The sequence below is a fragment of the Mytilus californianus genome, unplaced genomic scaffold, assembly GCF_021869535.1.
Source record: "Mytilus californianus isolate M0D057914Y unplaced genomic scaffold, xbMytCali1.0.p SCAF_15, whole genome shotgun sequence".
Classification (NCBI taxonomy): domain Eukaryota; kingdom Metazoa; phylum Mollusca; class Bivalvia; order Mytilida; family Mytilidae; genus Mytilus; species Mytilus californianus.
Genome location: NW_026262637.1, coordinates 30,688,842 through 30,710,238, shown reverse-complemented (window position 1 = coordinate 30,710,238; position 21,397 = coordinate 30,688,842). Strand labels below are relative to the sequence as shown.

Here is a 21,397-nt window from a genome sequence, read left to right as displayed (position 1 = left end):
TTAAAACAAAAACAATTTATTAAATAAATCATTAAACATGTAAATATCTCAGCAGAAGTTCCTTGACACTTAAAACTGGACGGTAACTGACATAGAACAACTTCAACATTGTCATAAAAGTATGTATATAAACCAACAAATATCAATCAATAAATAGAATTAAATATTTGACATTATTATCAATACTGAGGAAAAAATAAAACCAATCTATCACATTTCCAAGAGACAATGGATGGAATGTTCAATAAGGCTAATACAATATAAAACTATATAAAAATAAATAGTCCTGGTTTACCTAAGGAAAGTTTTATTTACCCCTTAGTATGTTAAAGAAATAAACTAGCACTGCATCCATTAATTATTCTTTTTAAGTCAATGGTGCTGGGTTTTACATAGTTATTCAATATTGCATATATTTTTCAACTGCATGGTTGCATTCAGCAAACCAGAACTGAATAACTGGATAATTTTATCTAAACATAAAATATCATCAGTTAACATTTCTTGTGAAAAATAGTAAATTCATTCTTGTGTGTAAATTATTGTGACACTTAAAATCAAAATGACTACAAGATACTCCGTTTTCATATTTCATCTACTGGTTCCTAAAATCCCTAATGCTCCACAATAAAAAGGTGTAGTTAAATAATCCTTACATTAAACAGTTCAATAATTCATACAAATGTCTGCAATCTCATTTAAAATTTCATTTAAGCTGTGGTAAATAATTAATAGTTTCTGATTGTAGCCGACAGTCCACGAAGTGCCCATCTGTAGGAAGAAATTCCTTCTTTCTTGACCTCCATTTCAAATATTGGTTCTCTAGCAGAAATTCTAGAGGCATACACAGGACAGGAGTAGATCTCTGCTGCCTTGGACGGGTCCTGTTGATTGGCTTTGTCTGTGATCTGACAACATGTGAGGTGCACCACAGGGAGTGCCACACATGCTTGTTTCGGTGGTGAATCCATAAGTTCTAATACTGTTTTGTCCCAGGCACAGCCCCACAGATGTATACCATAGACATACATACCCTCTACTGGAGGCTCACGTATCTAAAAATATGCAAATATTAAAGTTTTTTTTTTCGCTTGTTAATATTTTTACATATTTCAACATAATAAACATTATCATCAGATTATAAAATTGGTGGAAACTAAAGTATGTTATATGGTATAGAGTTTGATCACTGCTTAAGGGTGTATGATGACCTGCAGTTATTTAGATCATTGTCCTTTGGTCTGCAGTGGATTATATAAGTTGTCTCATTGGCATACCACATCTTCTTATTCTTATATAGCATCAGGATATATTTCAAATAAAAGGTTTGATCTGATTAACATTTTAATTATTCTCTTGCTAAAGTTCATCCACAATTTTCTTAAAATTCAAACGAAAAAAATAAAATTAATTTTCCAAAGTTAAGAATATGTTTTGGTTTATAATACATACATGTCCAACATCTCTGGGGGTGATATCAGAGTTGACAACAATCTGGTCAAAGTATCCAGATCTATCACCACAATGGTTTCTGATGTAATCCTGCTTCAGTATAGCTATCAGGGCCTGGGGTCTGAAGAACTGGCCTAGAGTCCATACTGGAACCTTTGATCTGGGCTAAAAATAAACAAAAGAGTTACTGAATTTGAGCTTTAGAAGAAATAGTACAGCCTTCATATTGTAACCTAACATATTGGTTGAAAAAACAAAAAAAGTCTATTTCATAACTGGATCTAAGCTGTAAAATAAATTGGTTATCAGAACTTATGTCTGCAATACTGATTTAGTATTGTAACTCAAACCTTTAATCTTTAAAATTAAAACCTACATAGTTGAACTTTCTTTCATATATTCAAAAGAAACGATGAAATAACCATGGTTGGAGGAAATACGGGGGAATTCATACTAATACATTACATACCAGTCCTATTAATTTCTCCAGAGCCATACTCCTGGCTAACAGTCCGTCTCTATCCCTGTCTCCACTGAGCCATGCAGCTACAGACATGGTAAGGGGTGGTGCAGCACTTCCTGCCATCTGACACCAGGTCTTAGGGATTCTCATGTGATACAAGTCATCAGCAGCTGATACAATATGTTCCGACAGATTGTCACCAAAACTCTCAGTCTCGCATGCATTCTTAATAGCCTGTTATCAACATAAAATTTTATATTATGTAGAAAGTTAAAAAATATAACTAATAGAGATCATACCTAAAGGTTTGAATTCTTTAAAATGATTATTTAATCATTTGGCAGAGTCATATTTGATTAATAATGATTGTTAATAATTAATTTTATTGCAGTTTTTGACATTATAGTTATTCCTTGTTTTTATTTCTTAGTACTGTTGTTCTAGTATGATTCTTTTTTCATATTTTCCATCGTTTGTGAAATCAACCCTCATTTAAAATGTTTGACCTAGAAAACACCCCATTACAATCATATAATTTGAATGTATAACATCTGGATAAGTGGTTGAACATCAACAACAATTCCATTACATTTTTCTTGTCATATATGACATTTAAAGGATGGTCTGTCTATTTTTAACTCAATCTTGTGAACATAAAGAACTAGAGGCTCTAAAGAGCCTGTGTCTCTCACCTGCATCTTCAACAATAGCCATGTTTTTGTAAAAATCACCATGAAAGGGCATTTTCAGTCATGATGATATATTTGTTGATCTTGTCCTGCTGATCATATTTGCTTTAAAAGTTTCTATCTACATTTATGTCTATTACACTTTTCAAGATAATAGGCAAAAACTAAAATAAAATGGTATAAAAACATCATTTAAGGGAAATAACTCCAATAACGAGTTGACTAAAGTTTTTCAGCCATGATGACTTATTTGAAGATCTTGCCTTGCGGATCCTTTTTGCTATATAAAATTTCTATCTTTCTATTATAGTTTTCAAAATAATAGACAAAGTGCAAAAAATTTAGAAAAATCGTCATTAAATGACAATAACTTCAAGAAAGATTCAAATGACAATTTCGGTCATTCTACTTATTTGTAGATCTTGATTTGTTGATCATTTTGGCTTTTAAAGTTTCTTTCTATCTATTATAGTTTTTAAGATATAAGGCAAAAACGCAAAAATTGGTAAAAATCGTCTCTAAAGAGCAATAACTCCAATAAGAGTCATCTGATGATTTCAGCCATGTTGACTTATTTGTAGATCTTGTCTTGATTATCATTTTTCCTAATGAAAATTTCTCTGTCTAGTATAGTTTTCAAAATAATAGACAAAAATGAAAAAAAATAAAATTTGACATTTAAGGGCTATAGCTCCTATAAGAATTCGTCTGACAATTTTAACATAAATGCACAGCAGGTAGATCTCAACATTTCTGCCTCTGTCAGATGTTTCTCTATTCATGGAGGTTTTTTCAAGATACAAATGTATTAGACAAAAGTTGCATTTCACCCCTATGTTCTATTTTTAGCCATGTCAGCCATCTTGGTCGACAAGCGGGGTCATTGGACACTTTTTTAAACTAGATACCCCAATAATGATTGTGGCCAAGTTTGGTCAAATTTGGCCTAGTATTTTCAGAGAAGATTTTTGTAAAAGTTAACAGAGGATGATGACGATAGACGCCAAGTGATGAGAAAAGCTCACTTGGCCTTTTGGCTAGGTGAGCTAAAAATAGCTTACAGTGAGAGTATTCCTTATTTCCAGTCCAAGCGCTGACATCATTTCTATCTCCTTCATGATAAATGTATTTATGTTAGGAAACTCTGGTACTTTGGTTGGTTCACCAAGTCGTACTGTCTCACCTGCTTTCTTAATCCTCTCGGTAACAAAATCCTGGAAAGAATAGCACCATTATTAAATTGTTTGTCTTTTATTATTATCCTTACTGAAATATTACTTGCAATTAATTGTTAGTAAATAACCTATTGTTGGATTATTACTGTAGATTCATCATTATTTGGGGATTCTGAAATTTAAATGTTCAAGGAATTACAAATTCATATAGTTTTTAGGCAGACTTTGACTAAATTACAAAATCAAATATCCATGATAATACAGTTTTTCTACAATCACCGACAATTGGTACCAACAAAAAATAAATGAATCTACAGTAGTCTTTTACTTTAAATCACAATGAAGCCATGCATAATAGATGCGTAAAAGATTTAAACTCAAATGCAAGTCAAAGATACTCATGCATATCATATATAATACTATGGATAGTTGGTTACTAACTTTTGTGGATTTCATAAGGATATGGGTAAACCATGAATTTCAGTGTTCAACTTCGTACAAATTTCCTAAAGACTTGTAAACCGTATTTGTACAAACCACAAAATTACAATTTTCCCTCAATCTATGAAAAAATGGTATTGAGGAATATAAATGAATCCACAGTACATTCCATGAAAATTAGATAGTAATAGTGGTCAATTTAATTCTATCTTTTACAGACAGGAAGGACCTGAAACAATTTCCATATAGACTTTTCTGTTTTATAGTTTTGGTGATTTGTAATAACATGTCATTTGGATCAGTAGTTGATTATAAATTCTAAAAATATTATTTAGTGTAATTGCAATATGAAACTACATGCAAATAAATTGCTTCGCCGAGCCCAGCTGGATACGACCGCAGAGGTCCAACCCTGAACAGTTGGGGCAAAAATGGACACAATATTCTCGCTTGATACAGGTCTGAATTTGGATTGTAATTCAATATTTGACACATAATAGGTTTCTGACACAGAATAACTGTAGTCAAAAAACTTAGAATTGGTTATGTGATTTGAATTTATATTCAATTTTTTGCTTATGTGCAATACACTATGCTGTTGCAAATTGACCTCCCTCCCCCCCCTTTTTAAAAAAAATAATAAAATTTGAAGGATTTTCTTTTTGATTTCTGAAATCTTGAGGAGAAAAAATTGTCCCCCCCACCCCCCCACCACCATTTTTTTTTTACCCCCTCCCCCAATTTTTTTTTAACCTACCTCCCCCCCCCCTTTTTCCAAAAAAAAATTCTTTCCCTCAGTCATGGTCCATAATAACCTATTTAAATACATTTTACATCATAAAAGTCTTAAATAGAAAATGACATACATAATCATAGCTAAAATTAATTTACCTTAATCAGCATTTTTTAAAATTATTACAATAGTAACTTCTAAAAATGAATTGACAGCTAATCACCTCAAGACAATACAAAAATTGTTTATACATAATTTAAAGCAGTGTAAGGGAGGTAATTCAAAGTTGTGTTTGAATTACCTCCCTTACACTGTAATTTGTACTTAAGTAATAGTCCATTAACCAGGACACCCTTGTTTTTTCTCACTTTTTTGCCCCTAATTCCTTAACGGTTTGAGCCATAACCCCCCAAAGCCAATCCTAATCAGCCCATTGTGGTACTGAAACTTGTGGTATAATTTCAGATAGATCCATACACTGTTCCACAAGTTATTGTCATGAAACTAGAAAAATGCTTATTTGGGCCCCTTTTTGGCCCTTAATTCCTAAACTGTTAGGACCATAATCCCCAAAATCAATCCCAACCTTTCTTTTGTGGTTATAAACCTTATGTTTAAATTTCATAGATTTCTATTAACTAATACTAAAGTAATTGTCCAGAAACCAAATGTCTTCGGTCGATGACGATTGATACCAATATACAACCGCAAAATTTTTTGTGGTCATATAAAAAATGACCAATGCAAAATCTTAAACCTGAAAACAAATTTATCTTCTTGATGTTCTGATAAAAACCCTTCAAAACATCCTAATAATCAGGACTAGTATATGTATTATATAAAGTTGAAAGATCTAACATTAAAACAACAACCGATTACACTACACAATAATGAACAGATAAAGGGTATCTGAGGACTTGCTGACATCTCTCCTTAAATAATCTCTTTTACAGCCATATTACTTTTGAAATCTCTTTTTATGAACCACAAAATACTTGAATAAAAGGTGCGTGATACTGTACACAGAAAAAACTGTTTTGACTACAATTTATAAAGTGATTTATAGAGCTTATGAACATATGATGGTCAAGCCAATAATCATCCCTAGAATACAACATACAACTGTAAACATTACATTGTAATCAAAATACCATCATCATTTTCTTACAACATACAACTGTAAAGATTACATTATAATCAAAATAGCATCAACATTTTCTTTCAACAACAAAATTACAAGTTGATTCCAAGGGGACAAACAACAAAAGTTGAAGAAAGAGAGACAACACTATTGTAAAAAAAATGATGAACAGACAAAAAAAGTCCACAAACACTATTGTACACAGAAAACTAAAGATTGAGCAATACTAACCCGACCTTTAAAGGGAGATAAGCAAAAGGGCAAACAAAGAGTTGGAAGTTCCAGCTCCACTAGTGGCACCTGTTGTTCATTGCACATTACAAGGTCAGTCAGTAATAAATCACATTGTAATAAACAATGAAAGGAGGACTAGATTGTGGCTACAAGTTAATGGAATATATCATTGGTCATTTGTGACACATACTCCATAATGGGTAATCACATCATGATGGGCAAAAAGGCACCTAAAGGGTTGAAAATTTCTGCTCAACTGGTGGCACCTGTTATGCTGTGCATGGCAAATATTTGGCAGTCAGTCATTTTTTTCTTGATAAGATTGTGGCTCCAAAAAGTTAAGGGAATATTTAATATCCATGCTCATCTGTAACACAGATATTCCATAATGGCCAACCATATCATGAAAGGAAACCATAAAATGAGCACACTACATCCCATGTCCTGTATGATTACAAAGTAAGTCTCCTCATATTAAGAAATTCTTCCAAACGAAAAACACCAATCTCTACAGAGCAAAAATATGGTAGTATTTCTACAGAGAAAGTCTCAGATTATGAGAGCTCCATTGAGTTTACTTTCCAGATCAAAATTAACTATAATTTCCTGATATGTTTTTATTGAGTTGGACACATGTATAAAATGCTAGAAAAGACATTTATTTGGCATTCATACTCCATGTGATTCTTAAGAAAATACTGATTTTTTAAAATAAATATGTAAAGTAAAGTCCAATTGAGTTCAATAATCTACAAAAATAAATGATTTAAAAGTCCAGAATACACATGCAGCAGTTAATTTTACAATCCATCTTTTTCATACTTTTACACAAACTCTTGATGATTTTTACCAGATTTTTTTTAGTCAATGAATACAAAAATCACCCATTATGTTTCTAGGGTAAATATTCATTTCACCATCCATCCTTTACAAAGGAGATATATCTCAAGATCACAACAGACTTTTATAATACCATTATTGAAAATCGTATGATAGAACACATGACTGAGATGAAATTCTTTGATCATTCACTTTTTAACCTTTTCTTTACCTTGTTTATCAATTCTTTCATTAAACCTTATGGACAACTTTATAATTATTTGAGAAATTCTTCAGAATTGATCTCAGAGTTCAATTACTATATTGAGATAAAAATAAACAATGTAATTAAAAAATCTTTTAATTATCAATTTTTTAAGATTCAATTGAACTCAAATGAACTAAACATAGAACCACACCCACTATGAGTTGCACTCTTACCTTTGGTTGTACTTTCTGTGTGTCAAAAATATAATTGTATTGTCATTTTTCTTCTACTTTCACCTTTTCTTTCTTTTATAACTTACTTCTCTTATTTTTTATGCTATATTTTTCAATTAAATTTTTCAATTGAAAATTAACTTTTTTATTTTCATGAGCTGTGAGATTTTAAAACATTTCTTACATCAAATAGAAAAAGACATTTGAGGTTTCTAGTTGCTCATGTATGTTATAATCAATATGTTTATGGTAAATTCACACTTTGACAAAATTTTTGACTACAAGAAAACATATAAAAAAACCTAAATTATTAATTATTGGAATCAAAAGTAACAAAACATACTGAATAAATCTTAAGTAATTTAAATAATGTAATGACACAAAAGTTGATATCATACCTTTGTAAGTATTTTTGGTACTTTCTGTAGTAGACTGGTACATATTTCCCATAATTCCACGTCCTTCCTGAGTTTGAGAAGTGAGAAGCTTGCCGTGGAGAAGACACCCATGTTGACAACACAGGGATTGTTACTATACTTACTTATACCTGCTAAGGCTGGACCTAAAATAATAAGGAACAGTGAATCAATCATATGTTTTCTTTGTCAACTTGCCCCTCCTAAAATTAATTTTGAAGGATTTGAGATTAATTATATTAATTCCTGTTAAACCATTTTCATAAATACAAAAAATATATCTTTCTAAATATTTCATATACGAAAGTTGAACTTCTATCTCAGTTAATTACCAGCTTAAAATAGGTAAACTATAGTTTCATAATCTGCTATTTTGGGTAGAACTAATCTGCAACTGTAAAGTATCAAAAAGTTAAAAGTAGAAAAGAGAATGTATGTTTTACTATGACTAACCATCAAAGGGTGTAGGTGGTCTAGGGAACATCTTGTGTTGTAAACTTTTGTTGGATGGCATGGCATCAAAAACTTTGTTCAGTCTAGTGAATACATACTGGTCATCTCCCAGTAAAGTCTGTAAAACAAATAAAATATTACATTCTAGCTTACATTTCTAGTGTGTATATTTTTTTCTGGAATCATATAAACTTACTTTAGATTTAAGAAAAGTTGGAAAAATGTTTTTCTGTCATTTCTAACAAATATATTGTGAAAAAGGGAATGACAAAGAACTTATAGATGCTTATTTTGTCTATTCTTAAAGTTTCCAAGAAAATTAAACTTCATTAAAAAATATCATCAGAAGTACTAAAGTTTACATTATATTCATAATATTCTGAACTCATTACTAAATCATATACCTTTATGCAACTGTAATCAATATTTTAATAACTATTGTTAGCTTTATATTTAATTGAGACAGAGAAACATAGGTTTGAACATAAAACAAACAATCAACAATGTTACAAATGTGAGACATATATAGAAATATGTTAAGATCATTTTTATGACTTAATTAATACTTGTCAATTGTCTGTAAAAAAAGCATTGTAAAAAACAATTTTTCATTTATACCATTGTGTTAACTCTGTGGTTAGGTGCAAGGGGAGACAACCAGAAACCAGTCAAGATAATCATTATACTTCCTACAACTCTATATGATCATTTGTCCTTTTTCACGGGTAATTTAAGTATTTGCCAGAGGCATACTGAATCTTGCTTTTGTCTAATATTAATTTTTTTAAATTTGAAACAGAAGTATTCAATATATTCCTGCCCAATTTTCCAGGCTCTCATGTTTTAAATAATTATGAAATGTTGCTATGAAAAAGTTTTTGTCATTTTTTAAACAAATCTTTTGAAAAACCATAATAACAAAAAATTGTATGTATTTTTTACCTACTTTATTCAAGAAAGGTTTACAAGAAAATTAAAATACCAACATACAATCAAAAATTTAGATTGTGAGCATCACCATGTTTGTAACATGAGGTAAAAAAAGTTCTTAAAAAAACTAACACCAAAGTAACAGATATTCAAGTCATTTATATGAATTCTGACACTACAACAACAATTATCTTGACTACTATATTAAGGAGTTTTCACACAACACACAATGTGTAATAAAGTGTCATACCGGGCATCCTTCTTCCTGGTGATCATAGTGAAAAGATAAAAAAAAAGTGATATTATTTTAGAAGAATGTTAAACTGCTTGGACAATAGGATCTTAATTTGATTACATTGTTGTAGTGATTTTAAGTGGATGAACACTTGCATGACTGACTGATATAATCATATTCAAATGTCACTACATAACTGACTGATGGATTACACAATGACAAGCAAATGTCACTCCTTATCTGACTGAAGGATTGAATTCAAATATAACTCACTCTTAAAATAGATGAAGGACTAAAAAATGACAACAAAAAAAACCTTCCATCCCAAATTGACTGATTCTTAGGATTGAATTATGACAACCAAATGTCCTTCCTACACTGACTAAGAATTGAATAATGAAAAGCAAATGTCACTACTTAACTGACTGAGCGATTGAATAATGCAAAGCAAATGTCACTCCTTAACTGACATAAGGATTGAATACTACCAAGCAAATGTCACTCCTTATCTGACTAAAAGGATTGAATTATGAAAAGCAAATGTCACTCCTTAACTGACTGAAGGATTGAATATTGCCAAGGAAATGTAACTCCTTGTCTGACTGAAAGATTGACTATTGCCAATGAAATGTCACTCCTTAACTGACTGAAGGATTGAATAATAACAACGTCACAAGCAAATGCCACTCCTTAACTGACTGAAGGATTGAATAATGCCAAGGAAATGTCACTCCTTATCTGACTGAATGATTGAATAATGCCAAGGAAATATCACATCTTAACTGACTGAAGGATTGAATAATAACAACGTCACAAGCAAATGCCACTCCTTAACTGACTGAAGGATTGAATAATGCCAAGGAAATGTCACTCCTTATCTGACTGAATGATTGAATAATGCCAAGGAAATATCACATCTTAACTGACTGAAGGATTGAATAATAACAACGTCACAAGCAAATGCCACTCCTTAACTGACTGAAGGATTGAATAATGAAAAGCAAATGTCACTCCTTAACTGACTGAAGGATTGAATAATGACAAGCAAATGTCACTCCTTAACTGACTGAAAAATTGAATAATGACAAGCAAATGTCACTCCTTAACTGACTGAAGGATTGAATAATGACAAGCAAATGTCACTCCCTAACTAAACTAGGATTGAAGTATGCCTGGTAAATTTTACTCCTAAAATGACTGAATGATTGAATAATGATAACGATATGTTAATCCTAAAGTGACTGAATGTTTGAATAGTGATGATCAAATGTAACTCCTAAATTGACTGAATGATTGAATAATGATGACTATATGTTACTCCTAAATTGACTGAACGATTGAATAATGATGACCATATGTTATTCCTAAATTGACTGAACGATTGAATAATGATCAAATGTTACTCCTAAATTGACTGAAGGATTGATTAATGATGACCATATGTTACTTCCAAATTGACTGAATGATTGAATAATGATCAAATGTTACTCCTAAATTGACTGAAGGATTGAATAATGACAAGCAAATGTCACTCCCTAACTAAACTAGGATTGAAGTATGCCTGGTAAATTTTACTCCTAAAATGACTGAATGATTGAATAATGATAACGATATGTTAATCCTAAAGTGACTGAATGTTTGAATAGTGATGATCAAATGTAACTCCTAAATTGACTGAAGGATTGAATAATGATGACTATATGTTACTCCTAAATTGACTGAACGATTGAATAATGATGACCATATGTTATTCCTAAATTGACTGAACGATTGAATAATGATCAAATGTTACTCCTAAATTGACTGAAGGATTGATTAATGATGACCATATGTTACTTCCAAATTGACTGAATGATTGAATAATGATCAAATGTTACTCCTAAATTGATTGAAGGATTGAATAATGACAATCAAATGTCAATTCTAAACTAAATGAAGGATTGACATGCAAATGACACCCCTAAAAAAAATTTTTAATAACCCCTAGCAGTTTTTGGTAAGTTGAACATTAGATTTAACATAGGGAATAAATTTGGACAGAAACTTTTTAACATTTTAATAAATCATTTAAGGTAAAAAATCATTGTATAGAGAAATCAGAACAGAAATAAAAAGTTTTCAGGTCAGTGTTTCGTACTGTTAATTCTGACATTATATATTACAGAAATAGACAGAGTTAATTATAATTTTGAAGAAAAAGTTTTTACAATTAACACTAGAATGACCTGAAAACTTTTCATCTTCAGTCAACATAAAACTAAACTGATAAACTAATACTAACTAAAATTCACAAGTTTAAGTAAACCTTTAGGTATATTTTTTTTTTTAGTTCAGACAGAATTTCTATTGTTTTATACTATTAATGAACAGAACAGCTGCTCAAATTAAAAATGAAAATGTTAATTTACTATTGAAAATAAAGAATATTGGCCAAAAGCCCACAGCTATGAAATGTAAGAAATTTTTGAACACTATACTATGTAATTTTCATTTTTGTAGCTACCTGAAATTCTTTTGCCTTATTAGGTATCTGGCAAAAAAAGTTAACATTTTAGTCACATGATCAAAACTGTTCATTAATCTGGATTCTATCCAATAAACCTAAAAGACTATAATTCATATATTTCTTTTTTACATGAAGAACAAAAACTTTTTGAAATACAATTTTGATTGAGGAGTTTTTTCTTAAATCTTTATTCCTAGATTATTTTGCTTTCTTCAAAGGACTATTTTCTTTGATGGACTTGAAGTAGTAAGCAATGGTTTACTAAAAACACAATATGAATGAAGCAACTAATAATGACCATAATGTCATGAACTACATGATCCCTCATATGGTGGGAATGAACTACAAGCTGAAATAAAAATCAGTATATTTCATAGTATCTTAGCATGATATAAAAAATAAAAAATTATACAATTTCTTCGTTTCAGACTTTAAGTAACTTTTGTGAATAGATTCATCCAAAGACTTTATTGAAACTACAACTATAAATATCTCTTTGTTAAGGAAACATTTGTATAAAATTGGATCTCTGCATCTTTTATTTTTTTTTGGCTGGTCGTGGGGTGAATTTTTATCAAGTAATATACTTGTATATTATATTTACCATTCCTAACTTTTTTTAGTCAAATCATGTTTTGATAATTACTGTGAATATGCATAATTACCATGCTCAAGCAAATACAATCAAGTGATGGGTAAAACAGCCAGTTACATGCATTCCATTTGAATGGACAAAATACATTGTGCAAATGTGTTACCCAAGTTGAATTTTGTGTTTTTCATGCAGGGAAAACATGTTTTTAAATCTAAATAATATAAAGAGATGTTATAATGCCTTACCTCAACACTAGGATGAATATGGCAGCCTTCTGGTACATCAAGTGTGTGAGGACTTATATTATACTCCAGTGCTTGTATTAGTGTGTTCAATCTGACATTAGGGTTAAAAAATGCTGCAGGGTGCTTGTATTTTACTAAAATAAAGAAAAATAATAAAAATTACAGTACAAAAAAATCCCCAGAAATAGAACATTGAATGAACATTAATTTCAGTACATTGTACACCTTAATGATTAAATTAAAATATAAATGAACCATTTATAACTTTTGATGTTACCATAGTTTAACACCATTATAAAACAAACAGCAATAGAAACTGTAGAATTGTTTAATCAGCTAAGTAGTTTGAATAACTGATGCCTGACCTATATAATTGCATAAGTCTTATCTTAAGTAGCTTCCAGTAGTAAGGGAGCACATTTTGACCCAGGCTTCAAAATATGTGCAATCTATTGGTTCCTTGTTATATTTTGTGGTCATTTTGTGGTGCATGGACTTTTCTTATTATGTGTATTGCTTTTAAGACCTGGGATGGTTTGGATAGACCTAGGAGAGAGTTTGTGTGCATCAAAAATGCCATCACATTTGTGCCAGTACCAAGTCATGATTTCTGGACCATGTGTTGTTTGTTGTTGCTCATCTTTGTTTGTGATTTACTTGTGTAGTTAATAATAGGTTTATTCTCATAGACATTTACCTCATACCTCATATTATTCATATTTAAACTTACATGTTACTTTCTATTCTACTTCAAAATCTATCAAACTAAATGAAAACTGTTGTCAAATAACATTTGAAAACTCTCACTGAACTTTACAATTTTAAAAACGGCCTATATTATTTGCTTTATTTAGTAATTAAACTTACATCTCCTTTCTTCAAAATCTTTCTTGACAGCATTAGGTGATAACCAATAGTCTACTAAGGCACTAACAGCTTGTTGGTCATAGGAATCGGTAATGTGACTTCCATATATTATCTGCAAATATAACAAAATCAATTTCATGCTAATTATCTCCCCTTATTTACAAGATCTTGTTATGTAACAAAGTATAGGTATATTGTAATGGAAACAAGATCCTTTCCTGGAATTAAAGTTCAAACTAAATGAGTTTTAGGTCTCAGTTTTCTTAAAGAAACTTTTTCTATTAGTTTTTCCTATTTTTTCATTCTCATACATTTCATAATTCAGATTTGACCAAATTTTGATTCAAAACATAAACATTTTATCATCATAGCACTGAAAAATCCTGCTGGACACTACATCATGTTAATACTGTAACCCGAATAATTCAGTCGTTATATTCCGCTGATCTACGAAGGCTACATTAACGCCTGAACGTCTTCCTCGATAAAGACCGTCAACCGGAAAATTCACACCGCTATGCAATATGGGAATTTTGATTTAAGTTGGCAGCTAAAGAAGGAGGAGTTTCGGATGTTAATTGATGTTAAATGATGTAAACTGATGTTAATTGATGTTAATTAATTATTATCGGATTTGTGTTAATTGAACACACGTGTTTAGTAAGACAATTACAAGACAGTTGCGCAGACTCATTATCCTGATCGCTGCCGATTGGCTCTCTCTCACAGAGAGCAGACGACGCGGCCAATGATCATAAAGAGTTCAAGCCCTCGTGTGGGAGAAAATCGGACACGGAAAGGGCTTGAATAATTCGAGTTAGTTAATACTGTAAAATAAGAAACAAAAGCACCATTTATTTAGTATGATTCCTTAAACACTTTTGATATCAACACAGACTGGGAGACTTACCTCACTCATCATGTATCTTAGGCCTGTCCATGATGTTGGTCTAGACATCTGTGAACCATCCGGAGCGATACAACTTAATGGATCCTTAAACTCAGATACCAGGATAGACAGTGACTCCTGAAATCATATACTCAAAATATATTCTTTTTATATTTTTCACTAGATATTAAAATTACATATACATAGAATTACAATGAAAACTAGACATCATTGAGATGGGAGCCATCTCTGTGGGTCCCGCTGACCTTGAACTTTGACCTAGGAAGTTGTACAAACATTATGACACACCCTCTGGTGTTGGTTAATATACATGTCAAGTATAAAATATGAAATTATAACGAATCTCTAGATTTGTTACAGACGGACAGACTGATCACCATAGGGCGACCCGCCACTAGGAGAGGCCCTAATTACAAAAAAAAAACCTTCAAACTAAAATGGAGTTAAAGATAATGGATGGTTCTTCAAACAAGAGGGAGTTTCTTTGCTACAATCTCATTGAAGGGTGGCAACCTAGAGATGAGATGTAACTGAGAAACATCCTTGAGTTTGAAAGACCATTTGCTATCGCTATTTTCCTAGGCAACATCAATGACATCATACTTTCTCTTTCTACTGGACTGGGAAAATCCAATATCACTCAGGCAGCGTGAATTGGAAAATTATCACAAAATAAAAGAAGAATATGTCAGGTTTCGAATGCCCCCAATCAAGCTTACTTATAATATGTGAAATTACCTTTGGGGACGGACAGACGGTCAAGGGTAACACTTAATGCCCCCTTCGCCTAGTGGTGGGGGCATAAAAAGATCAAAGGAAAATTTTAGAAAAAAACAATAATTGTTATAACTGCTAATTAATTAACATCAGGTTATTATTTAAAGCTTTCAAAACATTAAGCTCTGGAATGCAACATAAACAAGAATGTGTCCATAGTACACGGATGCCCCACTCACACTATCATATACTATGGTCAGTGGACCGTGAAATTGGGGTCAAAACTCTTATTTGGCATTAAAATTAGAAAGATCATATCATAGGGAACATGTGTACTAAGTTTCAAGTTGATTGGACTTCAACTTCATCAAAAACTACCTTGACCAAAAACTTTAACCTGAAGCGGGACAGACAGACGGATGGATGGACAGACGGACGAACGGACCCACAGACCGAAAACATAATGCCCCTCTACTATCGTAGGTGGGGCATAAAAATTATTAAGGGGGACAACTTAGAGCCAACAAAGTCATAAAACTAATCCTATCTATGATGTAACATAAAGTATTCAAGAATTTGTTGAAATGTCAAATTACAGAATGAAAACTGATTTAAGAGATCCTAATGTTACAAAAAAGTTAATTACCATTAATTCTGTGTATCCTATTTTGGAGAAATCTTTGGGGCCATTCCATCCAGACATACCAAACCTGGCTCGGAGTTGTATGGCAGCATGGACATAACACAAGTTGTGTAACATTGGTGCCCATTCCTGTCTAGAGGACTGTTTCAATATATCCGAGTCAAAACAGTTAAATGATCTAATCAAACTGTCCTTCATTACCTAAAATCAGAAAAATTTATAAAAATATATCAATATTGGGAAAAATAAATTTAAATGTAAAAAAAATATATGTTGCATGCAATAGCTTATATTTTTGATGCTTTACTTTTTTTATAGATTGGACTAAAACTAATCCCATCAGACATCAACTGGAGTTTCTTTTTTGCAAAATATATTGTCATGGTGATGACCTTTATAACAGAGGTATGCAATAATTATTCTCAATGACTTTAAGTTGCTCAGACTTGAACCTTGATGCAATCAATTACTTGTGACTACTGTATGAAAAAAGGCCAAAAGGAACTTTTCTGTGTGAACTTCATTTACTCTCCGACATCATATCTAGAGGTAAATATCACCCTCTACAATTTTCAGATGCTCATATCTGAATTCTAACTTAAAACTTTACCCAAGTGAGTCAAACATGAAAATATGGTTAAGGTGACCTTATTTTCTTTATGAAATTTATTTTTATCAAAGATGTGCACATTGACAAAAATACTTCCCTTACATCTTGTTGGTTTTTAGATCTCTACCTCGTCATATAAAAAAGGTTACAAATTCAGACATGTAAATCAAGGTAATATTTTTTTTTATTATATTTTATCTGCTTTGCTTTCAAAATATCAATCCTCTGATCTGAACTTTCCTATCAAACTTCTGGGTTTTTTTTTATGATCAAGACTTACCCTTAAGAGTTGTACAGTTATTCATACATAATTATAGGTTAAGATAATTATTCAAGATATGCATTCTTCTATAAGCATACACTTAGTGTGTTGTTGATTTAAATATTTGATCCACTCACAACCCATCCAACTTTTAACATTGGTGTTACAAAATAATAATGCATGTTTATTCTGTACCTACCCTGGGTGAATCAATGACACATTTGACAGAATTCTCTAACATTCTGGTGGGTATACAGTCCAGTTTAATTACACTTACCCTGGGTAAATCAATGACACATTTGACAGAATTCTCTAACATTCTGGTGGGTATACAGTCCAGTTTAATTACACTTACCCTGGGTAAATCAATGACACATTTGACAGAATTCTCTAACATTCTGGTGGGTATACAGTCCAGTTTAATTACACTTACCCTGGGTAAATCAATGACACATTTGACAGAATTCTCTAACATTCTGGTGGGTATACAGTCCAGTTTAATTACACTTACCCTGGGTGAATCAATGACACATTTGACAGAATTCTCTAACATTCTGGTGGGTATACAGTCCAGTTTAATTACACTTACCCTGGGTGAATCAATGACACATTTGACAGAATTCTGTAACATTCTGGTGGGTATATAGTCTGGTTTAATCCTACAAGTTATCCATACTCTAAAGTTATGGTCAGGTTTAGGATTCTCGGTCATTACAGTCTCTAAACTCTTCAGTACATTAGGTGCATTGTGAGCATTGTTCAATAATACCCAAGATCCCTACAAAATAGAATAAATAAATAAAAGAACAGAGTTCCATTGTCCCCGTGTTGTACATATTTTATCTGTCCATGGACAATAACTAAAAAATGTTTTTATAAGTATCTTAGAAGGTTTTAAAGCTCTAACAATGCAATTTTCCATACAATTAATATTTCCAAGGGACATAGTATCTTTAAAAATTGTTGATGGCACTGATTTTCGAAATTGTCAGAGATTTTGCTGATATAAACCTTTGATATAAATTTAATATATATCTTGCAAGAATTGTACACATGAGTCCACTTAAAATGCAACTTCCATATTATCAATATTTCCAAGGGCATAACTCTTTTAAAAGTAATTCATCAGCACTGATTTTCGAGCTTGTCCAAGTCATTGCTAATCTAAACCTATGCTATAAAATTAATAAAAATCTGGCAAGAATTGTACATGTGAAAGCACTTACAATGCAATTTTCCCTATAATTAAAAATTTCAAGGGCATAATTCTTTTAAAGATAATTGATCTGCACTGTTTCAAACTTGTCCAAGACATTGCTAATTTAAACCTATGCTGTAAGATTCATAAAAATTGGCAAGAATTGTACGCATGAGAGCGCTAACAATGCAATTTTCCATATAACTAATATTTCCAAGGGGCATAACTCTTTTTGTTTAATTATTTCCCCTGATCAATTTATTTACATGAATAATTTCTGTACTTACCTCATTCATTCCTTTCTGTATGATACGCTTCACTGCTTTTTCTGTAGCAGCTGTGTTCTCTGTCAGTGTTTTTATCACAGGTTTGTTCTGTTTCTTGTTGGCATAGTCTATAAATACTTTGTATGCCATTTCTGTTTCAAATTGGTACAACAATAAGACAGGTGTGTTGGGTGAGCTCTGTCTGTGCATTGTAGTGAAGTCTATTCCTACATCTCCATAATACCTGATAATAGTTATACATCTAATTATTTTATCATTCTAGAAATCACAGCTAACAAAATATATATGTTTTGCAGAAATTTAACTACAAAGTGAAGACATCAAAACACATATACATAAATGTTAATTGAAAAAAAATATATTATACATATTCATAAGGTATTTAGCACAAAATTACAATGCATAGTGTAATAAATGTTAAGATTCTTTTTTATCTCAGTTTACAGACATTATTTACAGGAAAGTTAGAATTCAGGAAGGAAACATAACATTACAGTGAAAATTACCCAGACACAACATACATAAATGTTTACTACTGGTTACATCTTTAAACATTGACTAGCAATGTAACACACCTAATAAATCATATTATATTCTCAAAAAATTTTAACTTGTTTACTTAATTAGTAGGAGTTAGAAAATAACTGTTAAAACAGCAAAATAACAAATTGTTAAAGTAAATATTACAAGTCATTGGTATTTTATACCATTCTAGCTTTGGGTCCATTTATTTTAACATTTTTTACATGTTTGGAAAAAAGTCTATATCAAATGTTTAAATGTTCTACCTATATCAGTATTATTCATAAACAATTATCTGTTTTAAAAATTCTTTAAAATAAAATTCAGGACAAAACTTCCAACTGCAGGCATGACTGTTAAAAGTAGACAATGTCCAATGTTTTACATACTAGGTAATTTTGGCGTGTTTCAACTCTTAAGCTTAACTCCTCATCAGACACTGTCATCTTTGGAGATGATTGGAATTGGTGCACTCTACCTTTGTAGTGTTGCTATAAATCATTGCTACAAGCTTCTACCACACAATACAACAAAGCATTGGCTTTATAATTAGCATGTAATGTTCCTCAGCCTGGGCCTTATTAGAAGTTCTCAAAACACAGAACTGTATCCCTATCAGTAATTTTAACTTGTTGCATGCAAGTTGCAGCTAAAACACAAATGGAACAAATGGACGTAATTACCTGATTAAAATTACAGGCATATCTTTAAAAGTGATGATAAGAAATACAAACTGTACTGAACTCCAACATTTCAAAACACAAAAAAAGACCTATTCATTGTTGAATAAAGAGGAAATTATCAGACATTATAATTATAGTAAGTATGATATTCTTGTATAAATAGTTTTGAATGAACAGGACTATTGGCTCCAAACCTACGATTTATTTAAGGGTCATTCAAAGTTCCTTCAGCTGAAACGTTTGAGACATAGCAGTAAAACACAACACCAATAAAACTATCAAAATTAGTAAAATACAAATCAAAGTGTTTTCATCATCTTCACAACCAACCACCTGTCAACATAAATTACTTGATTGATAAGGTTTAAAGATATCAAATATTTTGCCCACTCTTGTTGCCAGTATATATCTTGGCCTATGGCTATATTAATATTGACCCAATCCATTAAAGCAGCACACATAATTTTGTACGCCCACTATGGAGTTATGTGTAATTATCACACAGCTACAGTGCATTGAATGCTTATGACATGCTGTCACACACTGCATGCTGCTTACCAACGTTCTGATGAATCTACATCCTGATGTCTATTGAAAACATAAAAGTCTACTTTAGCATAGAAGCCTTATAAAACAAATAGTAACTTTTCTTATTTGTATATCTAACGCATAATAGCATGCAAGGGTATCTGTGTAGAAATGTTTACACACTATTCTTTTACTTTATTGATAAGTTGGAGGGTATAATTTTGAGAAAACTAGGGATACAATCAACTTTAAGCAGAGAAAAACAGAGCAAAGGTTCTTTACCTTTGAAAGGAAGAAAGCACTTTAAAATTTCCATCAGGACAGGTGTTACTAAATTGCCAGTGTTCATTCATATATCATTTCTATTTGTTTGTGATTTCTTTATAAGTAGATTTACTTTGAACTTGAAGCACACAAAAAATCATTCTAAATCAACATATCCAGAAAAAATAGCCAGTATATAGACAATAATCAATTAATAAAACATTGTTCTCTGGCAGTTTGAGCCAATCTTTTCCAAATATTTTCAGTAGTTCATTTTGTCAGTCTAATTATAACAACTGAAATATTCATTATACTTTAAAGCATCAACATCTTGAAATTTACTATATAATTATAAAATTGACTAGCACTAATAAATAATGTTGAAGGTAAAACAAATGTAATATACACTATGCTAAAATATCCTCATACATAAAAGTAGATATATTTCCTAATAAAGATCATGATACATGCATTTTTTAAGAAAAAAAAACTGTCTGCTAAAGAAATACTTTATTGAAAGTTGGATATGACTTCTAAATAGAACTCTAATGTTTGTTGGCTTTTAGTTGATTTCCAAAAGTTTTTAAATTTACCAAGAGATTAATAATCCCACATGAACAAGAGAGGGAATGAAAGTGTTCAATAACCCTTTAATATTTTCATAATATAAAGCTAACTACTGTACATAATATAGCACTAAGCTGTCTAGATCCATTGTTTAATTAAGACATTACGTGAAAAGATAATGAGTGAATTTATTTAGTGTTGGTCTCCTATTTCTCAGATAAGCACTCCTAAAAATACAAATAAGGTTCATTGTAAAATTCCTAGTAATAACCAAAAAACTCATCTTCTCTTAAATGCTTGACTGTATGGAATATTAATAAACAAAAAAAATCTGTGATTGTCCTGAAGCCGTCATTTGTAGTAAAAAAAAA

General features: G+C 31.2%; 1 protein-coding gene across 12 annotated transcripts in view; it reads right to left on the bottom strand.

Moving 5' to 3' along the window:
• LOC127725852 (uncharacterized) overlaps window positions 1–21,397 on the bottom strand; it is a 112,307-nt gene continuing 90,910 nt past the window's right edge. For 3 of the 12 annotated variants that reach the window (XM_052233162.1, XM_052233167.1, XM_052233171.1), the window contains 14 exons: window positions 21,194–21,253; window positions 18,463–18,685; window positions 17,567–17,755; window positions 16,109–16,306; window positions 14,746–14,862; window positions 13,836–13,947; window positions 12,969–13,102; window positions 12,427–12,477; window positions 8,458–8,575; window positions 7,987–8,150; window positions 3,666–3,818; window positions 1,922–2,149; window positions 1,453–1,617; window positions 1–1,055 (listed from right to left, as the gene is read on the bottom strand). In XM_052233162.1, coding sequence (XP_052089122.1) covers window positions 729–1,055; window positions 1,453–1,617; window positions 1,922–2,149; window positions 3,666–3,818; window positions 7,987–8,150; window positions 8,458–8,575; window positions 12,427–12,477; window positions 12,969–13,102; window positions 13,836–13,947; window positions 14,746–14,862; window positions 16,109–16,306; window positions 17,567–17,755; window positions 18,463–18,685; window positions 21,194–21,253 — 2,239 coding nt within the window. In that variant the 3' untranslated portion in view covers window positions 1–728. Of the gene's footprint in view, window positions 1,056–1,452; window positions 1,618–1,921; window positions 2,150–3,665; window positions 3,819–7,986; window positions 8,151–8,457; window positions 8,576–9,637; window positions 9,653–12,125; window positions 12,153–12,426; window positions 12,478–12,968; window positions 13,103–13,835; window positions 13,948–14,745; window positions 14,863–16,108; window positions 16,307–17,566; window positions 17,756–18,462; window positions 18,686–20,225; window positions 20,256–21,193; window positions 21,254–21,397 lie in introns of all 12 variants that reach the window. The other 9 variants (XM_052233168.1, XM_052233172.1, XM_052233169.1 and 6 more) reach the window with 6 other exon arrangements.